The sequence below is a fragment of the Vidua chalybeata genome, chromosome 1 (genome assembly GCF_026979565.1).
Source record: "Vidua chalybeata isolate OUT-0048 chromosome 1, bVidCha1 merged haplotype, whole genome shotgun sequence".
NCBI lineage: Eukaryota > Metazoa > Chordata > Aves > Passeriformes > Viduidae > Vidua > Vidua chalybeata.
In genome coordinates, this window is record NC_071530.1 from 64,287,474 (window position 1) to 64,313,176 (window position 25,703).

At 46.1% G+C, this 25,703-nt stretch overlaps 1 protein-coding gene across 9 annotated transcripts in view; it reads right to left on the minus strand.

Annotated features, from left to right (window-relative positions):
• Window positions 1-138: 138 nt before the first annotated feature.
• Window positions 139-25,703, minus strand: part of ATXN1 (ataxin 1) — a 223,385-nt gene continuing 197,820 nt past the window's right edge. For all 9 annotated transcript variants that reach the window (XM_053956556.1, XM_053956566.1, XM_053956528.1 and 6 more), the window contains 2 exons: window positions 8,729-10,769; window positions 139-1,291 (listed from right to left, as the gene is read on the minus strand). In XM_053956556.1, coding sequence (XP_053812531.1) covers window positions 761-1,291; window positions 8,729-10,609 — 2,412 coding nt within the window. In that variant the 5' untranslated portion in view covers window positions 10,610-10,769 and the 3' untranslated portion in view covers window positions 139-760. The remainder of the gene's footprint in view (window positions 1,292-8,728; window positions 10,770-25,703) is intronic.

Below are 25,703 nucleotides of genomic sequence, written 5' to 3' on the forward strand. Positions count from 1 at the left end.
ATGGGGGAAAAATATATATATATACATATACACACACACAAATATATATATATATATATATATACATATACATATACATATATATATATATATATATATATATATATATATATATATATATATATATATAGCAGAGCCTTGAGTAAGAGTTGGCTTGTTGTTGAAAACATCAGAGACTGTCTGATCCTTTTCAGTAACACACCAAAGGGCTGTGTCCTCAGCATCCACCTGGGGTGAGGAAGCCTAATTTACCAGCCCGCCAGAGAGCAGCCGTCCCACCCTGGGGGCTGGCACACATCCACACACACACACGCACATGCACCCCATGTTTGACATACACCTCTGCTACAGTTCCCTTCTCCTCACCTTCCCCCCAAAAAACTAGAACAGGAACCAGAACAACAAAACAAACACAAAAAAAAAACAGCGACGAAAAGGAAACAAAATCACAGCTGGACCCTGTCCTACACGAGGTGATAGAAAACAGGAGCCATGACAACACATTCATTTCCACTAAGGGTGTGTGAAGCAGATACTGCCCCTTCTGTAGCTCTCAATAAACCTAGTCACTGACAAACACTTGTGGAAAAACATATGCACCAGTCTCCTGCATAATACCAGCTGCAACTATAACAACAAGGTTATAACATAAACCTAAAATAAGATGATAACATGTAAATACTGGGTTATTTAGTCTACAGTACAGTAATCTGGATAAAAATGACAAGGGATAGCCTAATTTCCTTTCCCCAAACAACTTTTACTTTCCTACATTGGATCGACCTTCAATGCAAATCTTAACCTCCTGAGGAATAAAAGAAGGCTTGGGAAGAGTCAAAGGTGGCTCCTCTTCTGATTTCTCTAGTTTTCGTGTTTCGGGGGCTGACCACCTCCTCTTCCTTGTTGCTGGGGGCTTGCTGGGTTCTGTTTTGGTGAGCAAAGGTGCTGCAGGCAATCCTATTTTGTCCGGAAACTTCAGTTCACCATTCTCAGCTAACATCTGTGCGCTTCCCTGATTAATCCCATTTTCCTGCTCCGCATACCTGTGTCTACTTCCAGCTAGACTGTCATTCTTTGAATGCTTCAGCAAGATACTAGCTGAGTCCATGGGCTGGCCCTTTTTAATAGAGCCGTTCTTCAGGTTCTTGAGTGTGAGCGATATGCAGACGTCCCCCACTGAGAGTTTGGAGCATGGCAAATCAAAGAGCTGGTTGGTTCTTTCAGGGCAGCAGGATGACCAGCCTTGTCCAAATACAAAAAAAGGGTATTCTACCAAGACTTCCACGCTGACCTGCAGAAAGAGACAGGACAACATAGGGAGACAGAGGGAGAGAGAGGGGAGAGCATGAGATCACTCCATGAGCCCTCACACGTGTGCAGTGCTTGCCACAGGGGAGAGGGATAAAGCTGGAATTGCAAAGGCGATGTTCAGTTTCTGCAAAATCAGAATATTGGTCACCAGACTTTACACCAGCCCTTGTCACCCAGCTCTTAATACTTTCTCTGCACTCAGTATTTCATAGCACAAACTTCAGCAGGAATCAAGCTTTACCTTTATCCAGTCACTCAGACAGGTGTAAGAGTTAGAACAGCTTCAGTGTCTGGCCAACTGTTTCCTACCATCCCCTTGTGGCACCTAGAACCTGTAATTCAAATCTTAAGACTCTTTCCAACCAGAGGATGGCTCAAGAGAAGCTCTCAGTTCTGACATAGGATTTCCTAAATGATCACAGGAATGTCATCCTGGCCTCTGTCCGAACAAGCACTCACTAGCAGCATGAAAGGGTGAAGGTATTCTGATTGCCAGGGGAAGGCCACGAGCACATACAGAGTTGTAGCCATTAAGAGCAGCAAGTGAGAGCCTGCCTTCACCCAGCAGTCCATTATCAGTCCAGTTTCTTCTCTTCTCACACCTGGTCTTCCACTCTCCTGCACAGTTTACCTCCTGCAATTCCTCAGGGAGGTGGCTGTCCCTCCTCTTCTTCCTGTGGTTCCTGAACTGTGTCTCCTTTTCTGTACCATGTCCCCTTTCCCTCTGCTTCACCCCACTTTAAAGATACATCTGGTTAGGAATCCTACCTAACCACCTTGTGGGGAGTTGCCATGGCCAGAACAGACCAACAGCAGGTTCCCCCTGCTCCTTGACCTTGCAAATGCTGGGCCTTGAAGTCCCAACATGATAAAAACATCTAATAAAAACATGATAAAAATTCCCACTTATCTTTGCACATGGTAGCAGTCCAGCACTCACTGCAGGCTCAAACACTTGATGTGGACTCATGTGATTCTCAACCCATGGGGCTGACACCCCCCCTCCCCCCAGTAACACTACAAAGAGAGCAGGAAATTCTGACTAATACTTCTTTAGAACTTGGCACGTGTTTTTAACTGCTGCATGTCACACCAGTGAGGTCAGTCACTCTAAGAGGCTGGCTTGTGCTGAAGATGGATACCCACTGCTCTGCTCCCATGGTCCTCATGTCCTCTGGAGCTCTTCTCAGGCATGGGGGCAGGATCCCACTCTGATGGTGTAACCCTTATTTGGTAGGGGCAAAAGGGCAGGAAATCAGCTGAATACACATGCTCGCCTCATTTCTGAGCCATTCAGCAGGCATAGACTATAACAGCTGCCTGGAGAGTCTTCCCCTCTCCAGGACCACTTAAGAACATCACAGCAGACTTGTGAAACCACCTCTCACCTCTGGGAATGAGTAACGCTCTCACACCCAGCATGGCTTTGCACCATTAAAAATGCATTTCGACACAGAAGCAGTTTGAGATGCACACTGCACTCCAGTGTTTCAACACATATGTTTGTAATGTTAAGTGTGAACCTTGGGATGAAGTTGCACGGTCTGTCTCACAGAAGAGGCTGGACTCTATGGAAGCACTGCCCCCAGCAGCCCTTCCCCTTCTCTGCTAGCAATGCCACCCCCACAGCTGCCCTTCCTGCAAGCAGGGCTCCTGGTAGTGCCTCTCACACCCCACCAGCTCCACAGCCCTTCTGGGCAAGAAGACTTGCTCAGGAATGTCTGACAGGTCAGAGAGAGATGCTCCAGAACCAGGAAACCAATGATTCCCACTGGATGTTGACAGTGCCTCTGACTACGTGCATGCCATGCACTAGCAGCCAACTCCTGTTTATGGAAGGGTTGAAAAAAATTCAACCCTTCTGTTGGAAAAAAACTAATTGAGTCTATAAATATATGCTATGCACTTCTGCAACTAGGCCAGCGGATAACACTGCATCCATTATCCTGCCACTCCACCTGCCCAACACAGTAAGCCACTGTACAAGGAATTTCAAAAGGACCAATTTAGAGGTGTAAGACACTACATCAATTTTCGTCATCTTAAACCTTTTCCAATCAGAACTATTTGCCAACAGTCAAACTACACACACTGCAACAGTGGAAAGGGACCTGACTTGAGCCTTGGTTTAAGCTCAAACTATGGAGAAAGTGGGGTGAGGTAACCATGAAAGCCCCATCCCTTCATGTCACTAGATAGAAACACTCCAGCACCAGGATTTGCAGAAATATTTGCCCAGAGCTTGGGATCCTATTCCATACATATGCAGCTCAATTTAACTGGAGTCTAATCAGGAGAAGTACTGAGTATCCAGCATCTCCCATGGACTTACATGGAAACTGCTGTCTGCACAAGAACTGTAGGCTGTCTCCAGGCATGCATCATCTGGTGGACACAGCCTTCTCCTTTACATTGCTTTTTCTCACCTCTTTCTTTCTTCCTGCTTGCCTGCTGCATTTTTTTCCCTGTCCTTTTCTACTTTTCCATCCTTGTCAAAAGCTATTTGTATCTGTGGGAATCATACTTGGTTATGTGCATCATCTCCACCAACACACAAGTTCCTCTTGATGTCAACACACTTCCACCACACATTATGCTTTTTTTTTTAAATGTAGTATCCCAAACATTTGCCTGAAGGGTTGATCACTGAAACACTTGCCCGAATTGGTGGTGGTGATCATGAACAACACCAAAGTTGGTGGAATGCTAGAATCCTCATGATCTGGTCACACTGTGCATGTACCACTTTTGATTTGAAATTAATTCCCTCATGGATTATCAAGCCCTGTTTTAGCTCTCTGCTTCTGGATTCAGCTAAGGAGGGATTTGAGGCAACCATACTCTAAAAACAAGTTTAAGACCTTTGAAATGTGAAAGTTCAGTAAAAGCATCCCCACAACATTTTTTCTGATCACTGCATTAAAACACAAACCCCCTTATTTTAAAAGCTTCCCCCTGACCCCCTAGTATTTTGCCACAATTATTACAGGAGAGAAGGAAAATTAGAACTTTTCTACCTACTAGTAAGAGGATAAAGTAAGAAACAAACATGTTGGTTCCTCTCAAAGCATACTGAGGCTCTATTGCAAGCTACATTTATATTTCTATTTGTTAACACTGACTAGTGAAAGCAGTCAAAACTCTTCAGTGCAGCCACTGAAAACTGAAACTTTCTATAACCCTTTGTAATTTTTATTTCTCATCCAAACTCAGTAGGCAAGACAAGCTTTAGAAATCCCAGCTGGAGCTGGAATACAGATACCAGGGGCTGGAAGATCTGATGCCCAGGAAACACCCTTCCCTTCATTTAGAAACACAACTTTAGTCTTGGGCCTCACTGCTGCAACCAAAATAACAAGCACGAAAGCAAAAGGTGCCAATGAAAGTGGTTCATGTGAACAGTATTATAATAAATGTAAACATACATTTTCCAATTAAGTGTTTTTCTCCATAAGATTATTAAAATGTGATGAAACTAGGAGTGGCAGGTTGGAAACAAAGAGAAGGAAGCAGTTCTGGAAACAATGTGCAATTAAGCAGCAGAGCTCTCCACTGAAGGCCTTGCTTTGGGTGCTGAAAGGCTCCTTGGGCCCAAAAAACAACTGGGTGGATTCACAGAAGAGAAGCTCTCCTTCTCACAGAGAGAAGCCTCTGCAGTGCCAGGTACACAACCTTCCCTATTCAGAAACTTCAGAACTTGTAATGTTCCCCCTGCACTCTGATGCCTTCACAAGAGTGGATTTCCTGTAAGAGATTTCTGGGGCTGTAGGCAGCACCTTGGGCCACGGAACCATTCTCCAGAACATGCTCTGACTGAGCACTCACCCAGGGCTGCATCTACCCCAATTCAGTCCACTGTTACTACAGCAAAGGCAGGCAGGGCTGGAACGTCAGGGGCTGCTGCTCTCTGCAGTCACGCAATCCTGTAATTTCTCAAGAGAAGCCGCCTCTCGTCCAGCAGACCACAGGCTGCTGCCTTTATCACATGAGCTGTGTCATCTGCTGCACTCCCAGAACTCACTAACATGAGGACAGACCACAGCCACCCATCACTTGGAGACAAAAGGACTTACTGTCCTGTGACCAGGGGACACAGAGATCACATAAGGGGAAGGCTGGGAGAGATCTCCATCTGCAGCAGTGAACTGAGTCAACATCTCTTTCTGTGTCTGTGACGGTGTCAAAGATAATGAAAAGAGGAGCTCAAAGAAAAAGTGCCATTTGTGGCAAAGACCATTTGTGTGTGCATTGAAAGATGTAAGGGGAAAACTGAACTAGATGATGGTCTAAAATCATATGCACTAAACTAAACTAGTTAGGGCTACTAACTGCATGCTCGATTGGGACTTTCCCATCTCTAGTGCTTATGATTCCAGTTTTGTTTTGTTGTAGGTTTTTTTTTTTTTTTTTAAGGAAAATTAAGAACTGTATGCTCATGTTTTCCATTTAATCTATACTTTAGAAATTATTAGAAACTGAAGTGTAGCATTTCAGAGAACTTGTTTTGCATAGCCTATGTGCTTTGACCTTAACATCAAGGGAAGTGAATTATTGTCTTCTGTGTTCTCCTGGCAGCAAAAGGATGGACAGGTAATAATGATGAAATGCTTATTACAAAAATAATATGAGGAATTCCAAAAACATGTAGATCCATGGGTCTATATGAATGCACCTTGAATGCAGAGAACTAGCAGCTGGACTTCGGGTTCTGGCTCATTTGATACTTGACTTGTTAATCCAGAGCTGGATGCTGTGAAATGGAAACGTAGCATCCTTTCAGGGGTAAAGACAGTTAGGTCAGTTATTTCAGTTATTAAGGCCTTCAGGTGCATTGATTTTCCTCTAGGTTTCTATACCTGGAAGAGGGATGGATTTTCCAGGTGACTGGGGGACTGGAAAAGGAGGGAAGATGATCCCTTTCTGCCTAAGTGCTGTGCTGGGGAGGGCCAGCTGTGGGCTCGCAGTGACACAACACAAGAGCAGCTGCCTGGTGCCTCCCTGTTTACATTACAGTGGTATATGCTCAGCTGAAAATAACCTCCTACCTCTGTCCCTCAACTGGTGAGAAAATTAGCTAGTGTTTGCACAGAGCTTGAAAATACAGATTCATCAATATTATAATGACTTCCCAGAGATCCCTGGGAGGAGTAAGTGAGTGAGCCAAAGCTAATGATAACAACCCTATTTTTGCATGGCACTTAGTTTTTACAAGTAACACTCCCTTGGTAATACCACTCGAAAAGCTCCCTCCTTTCAGAAGCATGTATGCAAGTGAAACTCAATTGTAATGAAATACTTTGTGGAGCTGCACTACACACGCAGCTCTATCCCCCTGCACTCCAGAGTCAAGGGCTCTATTTCAGCCCAGCAGCACCACAGTGCCGGTGCTCAGAGCAGCTCGACCAAGTACTGCTCTTTCAGTAAGAAGACTAAGCTTCTTCACACAGGCAATTTTCTCAGGAGTAATGACTGCTGCACACCTGCAAATAAGGCTGAATACTTCCAGACCGCCACAGCAGGCTAAGGGTGAGGTCATACAGACTTCAAGCATGCAGAAATGCACTCTCTCTCTCTCTCTCTCTTTCTCTCCCCCCGCCTCAAGGCGAAGGAAAACCAGCAGTCGTCCCTACTATGCAGGGACACAGCTGATCTGGGAAGAGACCCAAGTCCTGGAATCTGCAGGAAACCTAAATTAAACCCCCATTTCTAATCATATCTCTACATGACTCGCCCTCCATTCTGGAAGCATCCCCAGTGGGAAACACAGCTGGGGAGTATTTCGGCTGCAATGATGTCAGCTTGCTCCCGATAGGCTTCTCTGTAAGGTGACACTTTGCTGGGTGAGACCCATGTGCCAGGCTCTGGATTTGCACAGCCTCGGACTCGCTCCCTGTCTGCCAGAGGATGGCACTCCACCCTCTGCAAAAGAGCAGCTCTTCCCAGGACCGCAGTCCATTGCCTGCCTTGACAGGGCTGTGATTGAGACATGACACAAACGCTACCTGCTCGTTTGTACCTCTTCTGTGCAGACACCGATGGCCTGGCTGCAGGCAGAGAAATGTGAGCAAGATGAAAGTTGCAGAGTGGAGATTGCTAGTTTTGAAATCTCATTATTCAAGGCACCCCACAGCAAATTATAGTAACTGGTCCTGATCCAAGGACAGTTCCTCTAACCTTGATGCCTGAGATGCACCAAAATACAGTTAAGCAGAGGGGAAAAATCAAGTCTCTATAATGAAAGCACCAGAGGCTTGACTTCAATCAGCTGTGCAGATGCAGGCACATACATGAACAAACCTACACAGGGAATCTGCCTGTTTGACTTGAGAAGGAGGACATGGCACACACAGTGATTCACCATGTATGTACACTTGGGGAAGGACAGGCCACAGGCTGCTGAGACTGTAAGAAGTTTTCTGTGTGATCTGCTCCTCAGTACCATCACTGTTTGCTTTTCTCCTCCAAACCATCAGCCTGAGGTGTGTTACTACCTGTGTCCATTCTCCTTCTCTCTCATTCTGCTTCTCCAGCACTGAGGCTGCAGCATCAGAGGTGCAGATAGCAGAGTTCACAGCACTCACACCAAAACAAAAAGATTTGCAACAGGATTATCTAAACTGAGTACCTCTAGGAAGCCAAATGCTACACAGGACATCTGAACTTTTCAGCATCAACCAACAGAATCTAAATTACTTAGAAAATGGACAGCATCAGGATAACACTTTCAAATCAATATGCACTCGTTCTCAACCTAAAAACACCTCTGGAAAGTTATAGGTTTTCTTCTTGCTTTGCAAACAGAGAAACAAAGGTCAGAAGCACAGCCTGCCCAGAGACCTAGATGGTTTTTCCTTCCAAATTTCACTTGACCACAGAGTTTACATGAGCCATGCAATGTTAAAACCACCTTCAACTGAAGCCTCAGGAAAACTCTGTAGTGCATTTCGGTAACTTATGTGCATGAGAACCATTCTCAGGCAGCTACAAGTTTTTAAGACATGGAAATTCACTGCCTTGTGCCCTATCTCTTTAGGGTAGGTTTTGATCTGATTCTATCCCGACCTTTCTGGTGTGAATAGTAAAAATCACCTATCAAAATGAAAAATGTAACCTTTCATACTCCTTACATTATCTGGTATTTTAATAAAAATCCATGAAAATCACGTAAGTCTTCCTGTGAGTTCTCCAGCTATAAAAGAGACCCATTTGATATCCAAGAGTCTACATTTATCACCAGTGCGACCTGACGGATCCCCCACCACAGTGAGGGGGATGATTTTTGGTCTACAGTTTGAATCACAGATGGATGAAGAACCAAGCCCGAGTGGATCTAAAGCAAATGGGCTGTGATATGGCCTGGGGGGCCAGAGCATGCATCCCACTCCAACCCCCCCAGCCCGTCATGCATTGCCATTACCTGCGCTCGATGCTCCCCCACTGCAAACTGTATGACGGCGATGCCTGGGCTATGGCTGTCTTCGATCCTCTCCACAGTGCTGGAGTCTATTTTCAGGTCATTGCTAATTTCCGCGCTCTGTATGAAGTCTTCTGTTTTCAAGTCCTCTACTTTCTTCAGCTCCCCGTTGGCCAGCTGGATGATCGACCCCTTCATGAAGTAAGGGGGCAGCGTGGGGGGCGCGGCGGCAGGGGAGGCAATGGACTGCACCACGGGCAGGTGGATCTGCGCCTGCACCATGGTGGCCTGGTAGGCAGGCTGGGTGGTGAGGGGCTCTGCACTGAAGTTCTCGCTCTTAGGGACGGCGGTGGTGACGAACGTGTGAGGCACTGCTGCAAACTGAGGAGACGACGTGACGATCGCAGGCGTGACTCCCGACGGCTCGACGTCCGCGCTGCCGACCGGTATCAGCAGGGACTGGGTGCCCGGGATCACCAGGTGCTGCGGCAGGCTGCTGGGGTAGCCGATGGCTTGCTGCTGGCCGCTCAGGTAGCCGATCACCGGCGGCTGGGTCCCAGTGTAGAAAGCTGTTGCCGGCAGCCCCACAGGGAGTTGCTCGGAGGCGCTGTGGGTGGTCTGAATGACGGTGTGAGGGGACAGCGTGGCTACCGCCTTCACCCCCTCATGGCCCAGAGCCTGCTGCGGAGACAAGGCATAGGACCGGTGGGTTGGCTTTCCTAAGTGCAAACTTCCCTTGTCGTTTAGGGCTGAAGGAGAGGTCTCACGGTTGGCGGCCTGCTGCACCTCCATGTCTGCCGTGGGCGTGCTGCTGTTGGGGACCACCATGACAGAGGCTCGGACACCTGAGGAATCCCGCATGCCGTACTCGGCAGGGTTCGAGTGGACCACCACGTGCCTGGTCTCATAATGATGGGGAGCTGGTTTATTGCCTGCTTTGACTAGACCCATGTCGGCAGAAGGCGAAATGCCGTACCTCCGGCTCTTCTCTATCTCGCCATTCAGTACCTCCTTGGCCTGCATCGCCTGCAGCCGACTGCTCTCGGGTTTCTTGGGGGGATCCCTGGTGACAAAGTGGCCCCCCGAGTCAGTGTACTGCACCACCACTTGGGAGGAAGGGCCAAGGGTGAGGGTGTGCGGGATCACTGTCTGATGTGGGTGCAGGGGGACTGGGATGGTTGGAGGAGAGACATTTCTGACAGTGCTCTGGGAAGAGCTGGAAATGTGGACGTACTGGTTCTGCTGGGTGGGTGGAGGAGACCCAGCAGCGATCAGTCCAGGCGTCCTGACCAGGTGCGGCTCAACTTTGTGCCCCTGCTGGCTTAAGCCGCTCATGCTGGCCAGCAAAGTGGAATAAGCCTCCAGCTGGGAGCGCTGGGATGGAGTGGTTGCAACGGCTGTGGCTGCTGCCACGGCACCGGTCGCAGAGTTGGCTGTTGGGGAAATCAGCTGTGAGGGGATGAATCCGGTGTACGATCCACTGTACTGGGGCCCGACGAACTGGAAGGTGTGCTGCAGGTGAGTGTACTGCACGGGGGAAACGGGGGTCCCTGACTGGGAGAGGGCGGGCGAGTACACCGTGGGAAGAGTGGTAGAGGCTGGAACGGACCTGGGCGCACTCGGCGGGGAATAGTCCATCCCTGCAGACAGCGACTTGTGCAAACCCTGCTGCAAGCCTGCCTCCACCGAGGAGGTGCCCCCGGGCCGGTGCCGGCCCCCCAGGCAGCCCTGGCCACTGGGTGTGCTGGGGAGCCATGCCAGGTTATCTGCACGGTGGTTTTCATTTGGCAGGACCGGCTTCACCTCCGAAGGCAGGCTGGTGGCAGGGATTTCTCGCTTCTTAGGTGGCAGGCATTCATTGCTCCGCTCTTGGTTGGATTTCATCTTTCGCCGTCCCCCCTCCACTGTGCTTGCTTCACTGTCTGGCTGGCTCTGATTTCAGTCTGATAAACGGAAAGTCACATTTGATTTCTGCAGGGGATCCAGTGACTTCATGAGGAATCATCTCCCTGTGAGCACGATCCTCCGACAGCTCCTCTGGATTCTGCAACGAAAGGGTGGGCAAGGGAGACAGGAGTCATATTGTCAGCCATGAGAAATGAAAACAAATAAGCAGACACCCTAAATCAGCAAAGAGGAAAAAGACCTCTGGAAAAAAAAAAATGGAAAGGCAACGCCACTTTTACGTCGAGGAGCAGCTGACAGCTAGCTATGCTGTAAACAGCAGAAAAATCCTGGGCATGTCTGCTAATGCATCAGGAAAACATTAAAACATTTAAGCATATCAGAAACAACCTGGCCATAACTTGGCACATTTAGCAGCAGTCATTTATTTCCCAAGGCTCATTCTTCTTCCTCTATGAAAACACTCCATATCTCTATGGTGCCTGCTTTGTTCTTCCAGCCTCTTCTTCCCCTGCAAGGATGACTGCCTTCACCCTAACGTGCCCTAAAAAAACATGGGAACACATAAGGGAGCCCTGAGGAACAGGCACACACAAAATATTGTTAGCAACAAGTCACTGTGAATGGTGCAAAGAGAAGGTGGTGTGTCACTCCTAAACCCCTGAAACCCAGAGACACTGGCAGGTGACTTCACGTGACACCACGCAGGGCTGTGGAGGCAGCAGCTGCCTCCTGTCCCCACTCCACACCACAGCTCATTACAGGGACACGTGTGCTTCATCTCTCAGTCTGGCAATGAACCTCAGCCATGTGAACTATTTACAGCAGCAGCCCAGAGCCAGGGATGGATCTGAGCCAGGTTTTTGATGTCTGGTGGGGTTTTTTTGACCCAGTGCTTTGAACTCCCTCTGCTACTGATGCCTCACATTCAGGTGTCCAAGCAGGACTCTGCTGGGAGGAACTCCCTGCCACATGCAGGTAAGCCAGAGCCAGGTGCTGGCACCATATCCATCTCTGGCAGGATCCAACCCCACTCTTTCGTAGCCACTGCTGCACCACAGAGGCTGTTGGTACCACACTCACGGCCATGGCCACAGGTCCATGAGTTTGACTCAGGTGTCCTTAGCCTTGGGGACACCTGCCTAGAGCTGCTCAGAAAAGTGTGTTTGAGTTTCCTGATCCAAATCATGAGCCCCCACTACTGTAAAAACTCCAGTTTCATATTGGGCTGATTTTGCTGTTGATGCTTTCTGCATCACCCATTTCATCCAAAGGCAACAAAGTCTTCCTAACTCTTCTATTACCTGCCAAAGAAAATATTGTAACTGTAATGTGTTTTACATTTACTCTCTTCCTGAAATCTTGCCTTGCCTAATCAACCTTCATGAAGAGTGAAACTTTTCCTCAGCCACTGTCCATCCACCACCTGTCATCTGCATTTCTGGCTGTTGTGAAAGTTGTTCAAGAATGGATGAGAAGCCGCATACCTCGCATGAGTGGCAGCTCAACAAGAAAAGCATGCATTACATTTAAGAAGAACAGAGAGAAAGAATTGAGAGTGGATGTGAAAGAGGATGGAAATAGGATATAGCCCACTTTAAAGGGAATGCTGCACAGCAGTAATGATACTTATCTTATGGCAAGTAATATTCCTTTGGGGGATTTCTTTCCCTGCTGCCTCACTTCTAATGAACAATAAGCCTGATGTTTATATGTGTATGAAGTACTTTGAAGACACACTAGACTCAGATTAAACCTATCTTTAAAAGCACTCTTTACGTTTATGGTCCTCCAAGCTGCTGTAAGCCTGCAGGAAAAGTCCAAACCTTCTAATGGTTTGATACAATCAGTCTTAAGTTAATTACTCCATTCTTTAAATATTGATAAACAGTAATGAAACACCAACAGCTAGAGCTGGGGGAGGGAGGTAAAGCACTGTTTCAGGGTAGATTCCCTGGCTTTGAGGAGATAGGGAGGATGAAAGAACTCAGGGCAGCTTCAGATGTGCAAGGGCCAGTGACACCCAGGGCGCAGCAGCCCAGGCACTATCCTGACCTGCCCTGGTCTGTCAGCACCATCACCTCGGCACCGTGACTGCGGCGACGAGGGCAGCCAGGAGACAGGGCCCCCGCTAGATCAGCACGGGCCTTCCCCTCCTCCTAACAGTTGCTCAGCGTGTCTTGGCAACAGCTAAAATTATTATATTACACATGACTTACAGATTTTTCTTTTTAAGTTTGACTAAAAATAAAACTGCCGAGCTCACATTTGCGCAGTCATCCTTGGTTAACTTTAGCTCTCTGTAGCCTTCTGCCCCAGGCAGTCGGCTTGGGTAGGTAAGTCAGCAGATCCTGGCCCAGGCAGCTGCCCAGGGGGGGCATCCTCAGCATGGGGTGCTTCTCCTGCTCCCCTTGCCACAGGGAGCTTGTGCTGGGCTTGGACCATTCTCCAATCTCTTCTGGAACATGAGCTGCAAATCCAGAATTTAAATACACTCCCACGGGGAAAAGCTGGGAGCAGAGGCAGAGGGCTGGCTTCTCTGCCTGCAACAGAGCAGGGAGCTTGTACATGGGACTGAATAGGGACAGGCTCTTTTGCTGTGATGGGCAACCAGGCTCCCCAAAACCAGTGGTTCCAAAAGTTCAAGGCATCTGAGTTCAGCTTCTCTGCATCGAAAGTAGTAGTATGAAGCTCTATGAAATAGGGTGAAGTTTCATTATGCAGGAGCTGAAGCAAAGATTTTATTCTGCTAAATAGCATTGAACCACTGAGGTTTGGGTGGCCTCCAATGTCAAAGCTAACATCCTTCAAAAATACCAAGTACTAACTCTTTTGGGTCATGTATTTTGGTTTTTTTTGGTGTAAATCTTTCAGATGGCTGACTTCATCTTTACCAGTAGCAAAAGGACTGTCCAAAATCTCCTGCAGAACACAGGAGGAATGAATAAATTTAATGTAGGCAAGGGATGAGACAGCCATAGAGCAGTGAATACTGCCCCACTTTTCAAAGCCCAGGCACTTCACAGTGAGCCTCTGAACTCTTAACAGACATAGGACTGGATTTGCAAAAAATGGAAATATGCAGTGTAAAACAGCCTATTTCTACATCAAGACCTAAAAGTAAAAGAGTAACTTTTCAGCAATATTCAAGCCCCAGCAACAGCAAAGATAAGACAGGACTGATTTTGCTTGGGAAGCAATTAAAGGGAGACAACCCAAACAAGAGTGTCTCAAAGGCAAGAGGTACAAGACCTGGTTAAACAGTTTTTTGCTGGGCTGGCTGTCCTAGAAAGATGAGTGTATGAGTGTGTCACAGGGTTTTGTTATTTGCATGCTTTTTTTTTCTTTTTTTTTTTTTTTTTTTTTTTTTTTTTTTTGATTCATGACATTTTTATGACTCTGGAGCTTTCCTTTAACTTTAGAGCTGTCAATCATGATTTGTAGATATGCAAACGAGCAGGAAACACTAGGTGATTTTTTACTCCTGTGTGTGTCACAAGTGCGTGCGTGCGTGCAGGCATGTGTAATTATGGCTGGGAAGGTAAAAGGGACAAAGAGATCAGGGAGAGCAGCTGGACTTTGGTATCTCTGGCAGTGAGTACACATAGAACATTGCTAAACTGTCTGGACAGCCAGTGTCCACTGGCAGTCTGCCCACACTCAAATTCCTGGAAAGGCTTAAGGCAGAAAAATAATCACTTGGAGGAGTCACCATCTGGGCTTGCTCTGGTCCCAGAGGGATTGCTCACTGGAGCTCGGGATGTGCATTTTCATGCAAAACTCCATCGTCTCTTTGCAAGGCACTTTAAATCTCACTATGTGTCCCAAAACAACATTTTTGTACTTATTTCATCTAATAAATTTAAAGCACAGGAGAGGATATTGGGTTATAGCTTCAGATGCTGACCTCCTTTATTTATCTGGAGTTCACTGCAGCAAAGGTAAAACCAGCAATGCAAGCATCCAAACACAGCGACATGCTGTATCCCACCACCTTGGGACTGAGCCTTGGGGTGCACAGAAGTTGGGGCCAGAACCACAAAACACAGCAGCACTTGGCTATGCTGTGGGTGGGACTTTCACTGCCTTGAGAAATCAAGCACGTTCTCTGTCCCATGGTGCAGCTAACATCCTTTTTTGGGTCTCTAAACCTCCTTCAAAAATCTGGTCCCTCTATCCTCTTCTGGTCCCTGACCTTTCCGCAGTTGCCAGCAAGCTCACACCATCACGTGCCGGTAGGAGGAAGGACTGGTGCAAGAAGCAAACACCCAAGGGGGGGGGCAGTCGTCAGTTTCCAACTTCAATTAAACCAGTCACTTATTGTCAAAAGGCTCCTTTGATCGCAAATCCTAAAAAAACACACAGAGTACTATGACTTTCCAACTTCCACTTTCCAGCTCCGGGTATGACCAGCAAACTCTCACATTTACCCGTGCACTAGAAAAACTGCGTCTCTCCTCCCACAGACACTGTTGCCTTGCCTGGCACGTAGATGTTAATGCAACATTCGCAGAGTCGAGCCTGATACGCGGCTCTTTATGTCTGGGGTGTTACCGGGCAGATGCAGCAGCGCAGTCTGATGCTCCCGCCCCAAATCAGCCGCCCATCCTATCACGAGTGAGTAATTTCGGCAGCGCTGGAAATGAGTGAGAAGGGGAGGCACTTCGGCCCACCTCTCCCCTCCCCTCCAAGGAGGCTGGCATCTTGCAGGATCACATTCGGAGAGACGAAAAGACAGTCACACTGCAGAGGGCTCCGCAGCTGCATTCTGCCTCTCAGATCCGTACGCCAGCTTTCTCCCTCCCGCTCTACAGCCCGCCCGCTGCCAGCTACATATTCATGGTTGTAACTGCTACAGATTCCATTAGCCCTGCCATGTGCAGCTCAGCGCAGGCCAACAATAGCTATAGGAGTTTATTGTCCAACCCGACCAATTTCACAGCTCCCTGGCAGAATTCCCGGGAGTGCCAACTGCAGAGATCCATTAATAAGGAACATGAAAACCTCTCATAAAATTTGAAATTCTCCTCCCAAAATGAAAGGATTCCTGATCAACACCACATCTGCAATACAGATTGTCCAGTGCAGTGTTAGCTCTTATTATACTTCTGGGAATCTGCCACAGGAGATTGCTACAGGTTTCAGCACAGTGAGCAACGGTTCTGCACATCCTTCCTCTCCCCAGGCAGATCAAACAGACTTCACACAAGACAAAAAGCAAGTGATATGAGCAAAGCTCAGTGAGCACATCACCAGATGTGAGATGCCCAAAGACTTAACATTCCCATTATTTTAATGAAGGTTTGTAGGTATACCAGAGTTGAGAGAGGAAAGTTTAGGAGGAAAAAACAGTGTAAGACATATTCCCAAAAGGACGGACAGATGACAGAGTCCCAAGACAGCCATTCATGAGCACAGGTGATACAAACTGATTATTAGAAAGCTACTCCACTGGTTAACTGTCTGTTTCTGCTACTTACCCTGAATTCTGAGGATAAGGAGAGATGTGCATGTCCTAAGCAGGGCACATGCCTCCTGTGCTACTGTGGTTAGACTGTGCTTAGTTAATAATGCATTGTTATTATGCCTGGTAGGTGCTGGTGAACTGCACAGGAACATGGTGATAAAATTATGTTTGGTTTTAGTTACGCTAACTGCTGAATGAAAAGCTGGAATTTTGCAGAAGTTTGCAAGTTTCTGCTATCCGATCATCTGGGTGCCATCACTTCATTCTGCAACAGGAGAGATGCCCTTATTTTCAGCATCTGTAGAAGTCACTCCGTGCTCTGGGTGTGCAGCAGACCTCTTCTGTCCTTTCTGTGCACACACAGAGCAGTGCAGCTACACGTAAGCCTTGCAGGACTGTGAGTACTATGGGTGATTTAAACAGATTCACAGCTGCCTACATCCTCTGTTTATACAGGAAAAAGCTTTTAGCAAAGGTCATCCCTCCTCTTCCATCATGCTTTGTAGAGACGTGGTACCAGAGCACGCAGTACAAGATGCCAGGGAGGCTGGAAGCAAGGAAGCATTCCCTCCAAGAGTCGCAAGCTGACCCCATGTCAGGGCTGACACTGGAGGGCTGTGTTGGCCATCATGCCACCCTCCCAGCCCACCCCACAGCAGGACCCTCACTCCCTGGCACAGAAGCACCCCCCTACTCCCTGGCACAGAAGCACCCCCCTTGCAGTGCCAAACCTGAGCTCTCAGATGTCAGGAGTCCGGCCCAGCTTCTTGCCTCTGGAACATATGATACTGGTTCACAAATAAAAGACTTATTAAAATTATAAAGGTGAAGGGTATTATTATTATTATTACTATTATTATTATTACTTCTTTTAACTTGCTTCTCTGCTGTGTGAGGCCTTTCAGGCTTAAGGTCTCTAGCTTTTCCCTGCAGCCCACAAGATCAGAAACTGATTGGTTTGGCTAAAAGTGGAATTTCCCTTCTCATCATTTAACACCAGGAAATGGAGTTTTGTGAAATAGCATCAGATATCCACATATAAAAATGCAGTGCTGATTACAGGGAGGTTTTTCTGAGGGTGAAATGCTGGACTCTAGAGCCTTCTGCCTCTATGGGGCAAAGGAAAGGGTCTAACTGCTAAGTGAGGGTCTGAGCCCGGAGCAAAGCCATTTGAGTGTGCACAGCTTGATGTGCAGCTTTCTCTCTCAGCTGCACAGCAGAAAGTGCACCTCAGCTGACCCTACGAGAAGCAGCTCCATCTGCAGCTGCAAAGGAAAGTTCTGGGGCTGCTCAGGCCTGGGGTCTCAGCTCAGGCTGACTGCCAGCTGCATAGTCCCACATGGCTGGAACTCACTCCAGCAGCTTGATGATTTACCACCATGCCACACTGAAGCCTTTAGAGCCTGACAGAGGCCTGCCAAACCCCTCCAAACCCCTCTGCTCCCCAAGCCTCGGAGTCAGCTGTGCTAAGACATGAGGGCCACCAACACAAGATGCTCAGGAAATCAGCATTCCACTACACACATACCCAGAGTCTGCGCTGGCAGCATGGAAGCCATGGAGCAAACGCGTGTAAGTTAAAGTGCTCTTTCAACCCCACCAACACCAGGACGGAAAGGCAGATCCCACCTATGCCACTCCACAAGTGGCCAGCGCTGCATCCAACCTTTTATCTCCTGCTTTGCAGCAACTGCTGCCAGAGCAGGACATCTGGCAGTGCTCAGTGACATCCTTTACTCTCACACCCATCCCTAGAGGCACTTCTGCAGATTAAATGAGTGAATAGAGTTCATTTATAAACAAGTCTAATACAGAAATTACTTTGTTGATGTTTTTCATTTATCTAAAATGTGCCTACAATGTGGCTACAATGGGAGCTGCCTACACAATTTTCCATTGAAAATTTCACGAGTGACTACAAACGTAGCAACACCCACTCGCCACTCATTTTAACTTGTGACAGAAACTGTCATGCCTGTATGAACACATTTGTACTGCAGATATGTCACACAGGTCTCCTTCCATGTGTCTGAAAATGCTCGCTAACATTCTCTCCATCTTCTGCAAAACAAATTAAGAGAGACGCCTGGCTTTGCTGCCAGGAGACTTGAATAAGACCACCACGAAAAATTACAGGAACCGGGGGCGTTTTACCCCTTTGAAGATCCAGCCAGAAACACCAGCAAGCAGCAGCCAACTCGGAGCAGCCATTTCACAGATAAGCACAGGCACTCATGGGGAGGAGTTTGCCTTTAAGCCTGGCTGATAAGGGGACAGTGTGAGAGCACGGCTTCTGGGGAGGATTTGGAAAGGTCATCTGCATGCTCAGTGCCTTTCCTTGGAAGACTTCCCTGCAGACTGCTTCTCTGGTAGATTCCACATGCCAGCAAATTAGACTATAATTAGTCCATCTGTAAAGTGTGAAACATGAACTGATGTTAAATTCCCCTTGAAATGGATTCCAACACCTTGCCTTCTCCCAGACTTCATTCAGCAAAGCTTTAACTTGAAGCCATTTTGCACCAGCCCTTGCTCACTGCCTCAGCGCACACTTGGTGCCCTCCCAAATCAGGATGACTGACTATCACTGACAAAACAGAAAAGCCAGCAGCTCATGCTGGTCTCAAGGCACACAGCACATCCCCTCAGTGCTGCAGACAGAGATTGAGTTGAACATCCCCCTCAGACACCTTTTTTTTTCTCTAACTCTTAAATTTTTTTCTTCCTCATTCCAGTCAGCTACATTTGGGTGTGGCCTGCAGCATCCCCCACTCATCCTGCACAGACCCTCATGCTGACCATCTCAGCACAGGCAGTGTCGTAGGGGTCAGTGCATGCAGGGATACACACGAGCAAGAAAAAAAAAAACCAGATCAACTCTTCTGCATCTTCTCTCTTTCTGGAACACCTCCCCAGGCCTTGCAGCCCACAAAACCAAGTGACTAGCTACTCTCCCTGACTCAGGGAGTAGGGAACCTCCCTCCTGCTTAATGGGGAGCAAGCAGATAAAATGGGCACAGAGCCCAAATCCATCACCAGTGTCACTTGACTGAGGCCAGTATGGCAAGGCTGATATTGCCCCAACTGTTCTGATTAGGCAACACAGAAAACAATCAAAAGAAAATGAAATAATGCAGGATTATACAAACATAGCAGGTTCCATAGTCACAAGCTTCAGTTGCAATTAAAAAACCCACCCATTCCAACTAAGAATGCAAATCATCATCGTTGCTCTCAAGCAGGGAATGTTGACAAATTAAGGCGGTGTGCTAACAGGCAGTGCCAGCACTCTTAATTTAAGTATGTGAGAAACAAAGGTATGTACCATCCGGGGCTGCCTGAAAGAACTTGACTTAAACAACAATCCAAAAGAACTCTGAGGATTTTAAAATTGCTTTTTTTTTAACAAAAGAACAGATACAATAAAACCTTTTGCTCTGTTTTTCCCAGCCAGGTGAAGAAAGAACAAGAAAACAAAACAAAAAAAAAAATCACACAGCTTCCATCAAGGTTATTTATATACAAATTTTGAACTTAGGAACTAAAAACATTCCTTCATAGAACCTGTGGGTCCAGTGAACCACAGCTTGGAAACCTGAATGGATCTTTTGTAAAAGTCACTGAGCCACGAACATGCTTTCTCACCGCTGCAATCACTTCTGTGAAAGCACCTTACCCATCTGCCCCTGGAAATCCACGGCGCAGGACAAGTGGCTCCCGACATCAGTGAAATGGACAAGAGGATGACTAGCTACCTGCAGCTGGTTTCAATCGGAGAGCCGAGTAATTATTGCAGCCCTCTCCTGTGGCTCATATGGAGCGCAGCATGGAGCTATAAAGCGTTATGCAAGTCTAATGTGCTGCCAGATCTCTTCGAGCAGGCAGCAGCCAAGTCACTCCCTCCCACCATTGGCTCAGCTTCATTAACTTAATCAGGTATTCATTCATTCATTCACTCACTCATTCAAAAAAAAAAAAAAAATTACTCTAAAGCTGGCAAATAGCCAGTGCCATGTATGCATGGAGCATGCTCACATCAGCCACTGGGGCTGGAAGAAGAAGGATAATCTAACATTCCTCAAGCTCTGAACAGGGCTTTAGCTTTGCACGCAGCCCAGGCACAAACACATCTTTGCCACGGCCTCCCCAAGAGCACAAAGGGCTTGGGAGCTGTGCTGAGGTCAGACGCTGGCGCTGGAAACCGTGGAATCGAGAGCAGCCTTGTAAGTCAGTGCATCCAGCAGGAAGATGAGTAGAGAACTTCCCCAGAGCAATGACTAATTAAGCAATTTGATTTTGGGGGGGGGGGGTGGGAAAGGAATTGTGGCAGGATTGACACAACTTATTTTGTTGCAAGGTTGCTCCCCCCATTTCTTCTGCATTTACAACATATGTTGCACAGCTTAGTCCAGACAGAAGGGACCAAAGCAGAACAGAAATAGGGTTTAAAAAAAACCAAAAAAAAAAACCAAAAAAAAACAGAAAAAAGAAGGGAAGCATCACTCAGTTAATGTTAAAAGCAACTGGCAATGGAAGTCTGTTTGACCCCTGTATTTATAAATGTAAGACTTCCTAGAGGCATGCAGCACTCAAGCATTGAATACAGCCCCCTTCCTTGAACAGTTCTTGCACTTATTTTTCTTACTCTTTGCATGTAAGTCTGCAAAAAACATTATTACTTCCCTCTACCTGTCATCAGAATGACTTTCACTGCATTTTTTTTCCTGCACACTACAAGAAAGCTGCTTCATAACTATTCCAAAAAGCAGGCCTTGAGAGTCAGCTCCGACTTTACTGTGAAGAGCTTCACACAAGGAGCCAGGCTGGACACTCAGGAAAGGGGAAAGGTGTTACATTTCCCTCAGTGGAAGCTGAGCAACAGCATGGAAGCAGTCAGCATCTGTCCCCCACTTACCTCATTCTGCCCTGTGTGAAAAAAATACCAGATGGCAGATTACTCTGAACAAGTCCATAAAGGTAACTTGGAAATAAAAAGCACTTTGGAATTTTTCAAAATAGTGTTTATGGTTATATAATGTTAACGATATATCCTGGTGCAAATCTTCAGCCACAGACCTGGCTGACATGGCTCAAGAGCATCTACACTCCCCACCTTCCCCCAGTGATGCAGATCAAATGTTATAACCCTTCATGCTCTGTTATCATGGAGAGCACAAATATTTTAGGAACTTCAAGTGCCTCTTCTATAAATAGCCTAAAAGTCACTATTTCTCTTCAGATAAAAAAAACCCAACAAAGCTGACATTTTCTGTGCCCACCACCACAAACCATGATACAAATGGCAAATTAGACAAAGACTTTCAAAAAGGGTTATTAATGTAAGGCAAATACTTAGCTAAAGGTCTGCAGTTCAGATGCACTTAGCAAAAACATTTAAAAGACCCCAAACCAAAACCTGTTACTCTGATCCTGACTCCACTCCTGACCATTGCACAGAAGCCCATGGTTAACTCAAAGATCCCTTCCTGAAGCTCTCTGTAGGTGGATGATGCTGAAGAGCACCCAAGCAGACAAGCAAACACACAGCTGTTGACACATCCAAGGGCTACAAGTGAGATTTACACATTGCAGCTCATCAGCAAGTGAACAGTGAGGTATGGCTGAATATCACTTCGTTGCTACATGACAGCACCATGGGTTTGCTGACTATAAGAGAAAAAACTACTCAGCATGCTTTTACTGCATTAATAGAATTAAAAAAGAGAAAGAAATGCAAAGGTGTTTGAAGGCAACCTCCTTCTTAGTCCTTGGCCTCTTGCACTCCAGAGTGTGCAGGACACCGGCCAAGCACTCGAAGTACTCTACACTGAAGTCAGCCTCCTTCACTGGAAGTTCAGTCTTGGGCTAAGGGCCTTTCAGTTACCTAAGCTCTTAAGCACTGTGGCTCTTTTGTTACTTTTGCCCCCATCTCTCAACCTTCTCCAAATGGGGTCCAAAGCTTGGAGGCTCCTTCTTTTCACTTCACCTCCCTTCTCTTGCAGCTCTTACACAATTCAAGACACATTCAAAACACAGTACAAACCCTTCCTCCTCTGCCCAGGCCTAACTTCCCCTGACCTGCCTGAATAGATGCTCAAGCCTTCTTCACTGCAGTCGCCTCCTTTCCTGGCATCAGGGCATCAAATCACCTGAAATTCCTCCTCCTGAGCCTCTCTTCCATGCATCGTGCTCCATACATGGGAGCACCCAGCAAGGTGTGATTTCTGACATCAGAAGTAGCTACACAGTTTTAAAGCAGGCTATCAGAAGAAGGTCAGGAACATAAAGGAGCAGGAGAAGAAAACCAGCCTGGGAACACTGAGAATTTTATCCCAAATGATCCAAACTTCAGCAGAAGTTGTAGTTTGGGCTAGATAAATAAAAGGGAGGTGGTTTGAGCAATTCTGGTTCTTTATATGAATAATTTCACTGCTCCCTCTGAAAGAATCATTAGAAAAGTGTGAGGTTTCATGATTCAAGATGGGAGAATGAGAAGGCAATATTTCAGCACTGTGAAATGAGACTTGCGTGTCTAACCACAGTACCAGCTCAGAGTTCACTTCTCACAAGTGTCAAGTATATTTTCCATTCCATACTTCTGCAAGCCCTAGTTCTGTCTGTTGTCATCACTCATGGGGATTTACCTAATCCCTGAAACAGCAAAAAAACATCATCTTTTTTTGCTGGAGAAACAGAATCATGTCTCAAGAACACTGAAAAATTCAAATTGTCTGTATCATTTATTGTAGCTCCATTCATCCACCCTGTGTTGACAGTATTAATACAAATGATGCCTTAACAAAATGCTGAACTGCAGTCCAATGTATTAGTGGTATTTCTTAGAGATTTCCACTCACTTTTGCTGTTTCTCTGTTCACGTTCCTCACACTTCAGCATACTCAAGTAGCTGCCTGTTTATGCAAAGCCTGAAAGAGAAATGTTGATTCCCTTCTTCATCAAAGCTGGTGACTTTAGCTCTATCCACTGGTCTGAACTAGAAAGTGGGGCAAAGGTAATCAAAAGTTAGTGGTTCATTTGTAGTCTATTATCTTGCAATTCAGCTACAAAGGGAGACTCCACAACTTTCTAAGCACAGAAATTCATCTTTCCGAAGTTTTACTTTAAACACTAGTGAGCCACTATGTTGACCTTTAAAATTCATGATATCACATTATACATGGCTGGTACAACTTGCTGTACAGCTCCATTCATACACAAATAAATGACGGTGGAGTTACAGATTTTTTTGGCACTCCTTGGACCCATGCTAGCAAATCCAGCTCAGAACTATGTGTCCTCTACTGACAGAGCTCTCCTACCAACTACAGCCTTTTGCACAGGGCCCAGCAAACCAGTGTTAGCCCTTTTTTGTGGCAACAGACATGTCCCCACCCAAGGTTTGCCAAGGAGCTTCAATGGGTACTACCTACAGGGCTCTGAAGTGCTACCCCCCTGCCTGGGGCTAAGGCAAGACCCAGTATGAAAACTTCTTCTCCCATCCAAGGATACCTCACTAATGACCAGATTTCAGTTTCCGCAGCAGTTAAGGAGCTCTCAGAAGCACTCCAACTAAATTAGGGGAAAGAAAGAGATTCAGCCTGGGATCTGAGTGCTCAAAGCCTTGGTGCACTCTTCTTCAAGCCAGAATTTAAATGCTGTTCTCCCAGAGAAGAAAATAGGGAAAATAGGCTCAGATCCTCCCATTGCAAAGCAGAACCCAATGGGGAAACTTTCTAGGGAGAGGACAGCTCCTGGGGGAGTCCCTTGCAAAACACTGCCTCATCTCACAAAACGTCCACTCCAACCAAGACAAACAGGGAACACTGACGTGACAGTCAGGCAGGTCTGATCATGGAGGCACCCTGTGTCTGGCTTGAGAGTTTCAGAAGCAAAAGCTGCATACAGATGTGATGCATCCCACTGCTCCACAGCATCCCCTGCAGACCCAAGAGCATTACACACCATTGCCATTCCTACAGCAAAAAGGAAATCTAATTTTTTCCTGGTTTTATTTACGCCTGTTTAGTTATGGACCAAATGATTCTCCAGCTTCTGATCTGCTTACCACTTTCTCTCTCTGCCTACTGTTTCTTCTGAATGTGTAATGATTTTACATCTGTTAATCTGGTTTGGTTTCTTTTTCATATGTGGTTAGTGACTTGCAGACTCCTTATGGTAAATATGAAGTAAAATGCTATTTCTTCTGCCTTTTGTTCTTGTGCTTATGGATGAATGACATATTTTCTTAGAAACATGAAATAACACTGCAGTGAGTGATAGATAATCACTTTGGTACAATGAACAAGTTATAAAAATATGGAATGATCATGAGATCATACAATCAGGATGACTAAAACAAAAACATTAATTGGTCAGAATTTGTTCAGCTCCTAAGGAGAAAAAAATCTTGACAACACTCTGCTGTAAGGTTAGTGAAACTAAAACCGAAATAAGGTACACAAGTCACTGCTGCCCTTTGGCTAAAATTAAGTAAGAACTAATGGGGTCTAATAAAATAGTCAGAAATTTTTCAAGGAAAAATTACATTAGGAAATGTTTTTTTTTTTTCAAACCTGAATCTGTTGGAAACAAAAATGTTTGAATACATTTACAGCTGGGAAAAACTGCTGTTCCCAGTAATATTAAGTATGTTCCCAGTAATATTAAAAAATGTAAAACCTATTTGCTGGTTCCAAAATGAAATGTTTTAAACATTTAATGAAGGTGTAATTAAAAAATGCTGTAACAACAACAGAAATTTATTTTAAAATGAAACCACCCTCTAGCTTGAATACAGGACTGTAGGCTTTGCTGTATTATTTTGTAAAACATTTCCACCTATTACCTGATTATCACTTTGTCTCAGTTTTTAAAGTTTTCCTCCCATTAGACCAAGAAATGGTTTTCTGAAATCGTGGAAATTCTCATGGGCTGAAATAGCATTTCCTCTTATCTCTGATTTCTAATTAGATTTAAATCTTTCCTAGCTGGGGCAAGACCTACCAAAGCATTTTGAAATATTGCCAGGTTGTATAACTGTCTATCTATCTATCTACCTATCTATCTATCTATCTATCTATATGAAAATTCACATCGTTGCTCTTGCCTGGCAAAAACCATGAGCTACACTGGAAAAGGAGTCTTTCTGTGACAGCATCATTCAGCTCACCTCCCAAAGGTTCAATTCTGCCTGCAAAATCTTTCCTTTCAGTTCAAATTGCTTCCAAAACAGCACAGTATTCTCTCTGATGTACAGCCAGGTTGAGCTGACAGCTACCACACTGGATTAATGAGAGGGAAAAGAAGAAAGAGAGGGAAGCCTGTCTGGTAAACTGGGGTTGAAGGAGCTGCAGCATCTCAGAAGCTGGTCCATTCCTTTCAGTGGGGAAGGAAGGAGGGAGATGTCTCTTACTCATGTGTTGCCTCAGCTGCTGTGGAAAGCTGACTGCATGACAAACACAAGGGGCACCACAGAATGAGTTTATGATAATCTCTAAATAATAATCTTATAATAGTGGGGGATAATAATCTCCCATGGGCTGCTTTGCTACAACTCTATCACTGAAACCTTGTGCGATTCCAGTTCACTAGTGGGCTGCTGGCAAG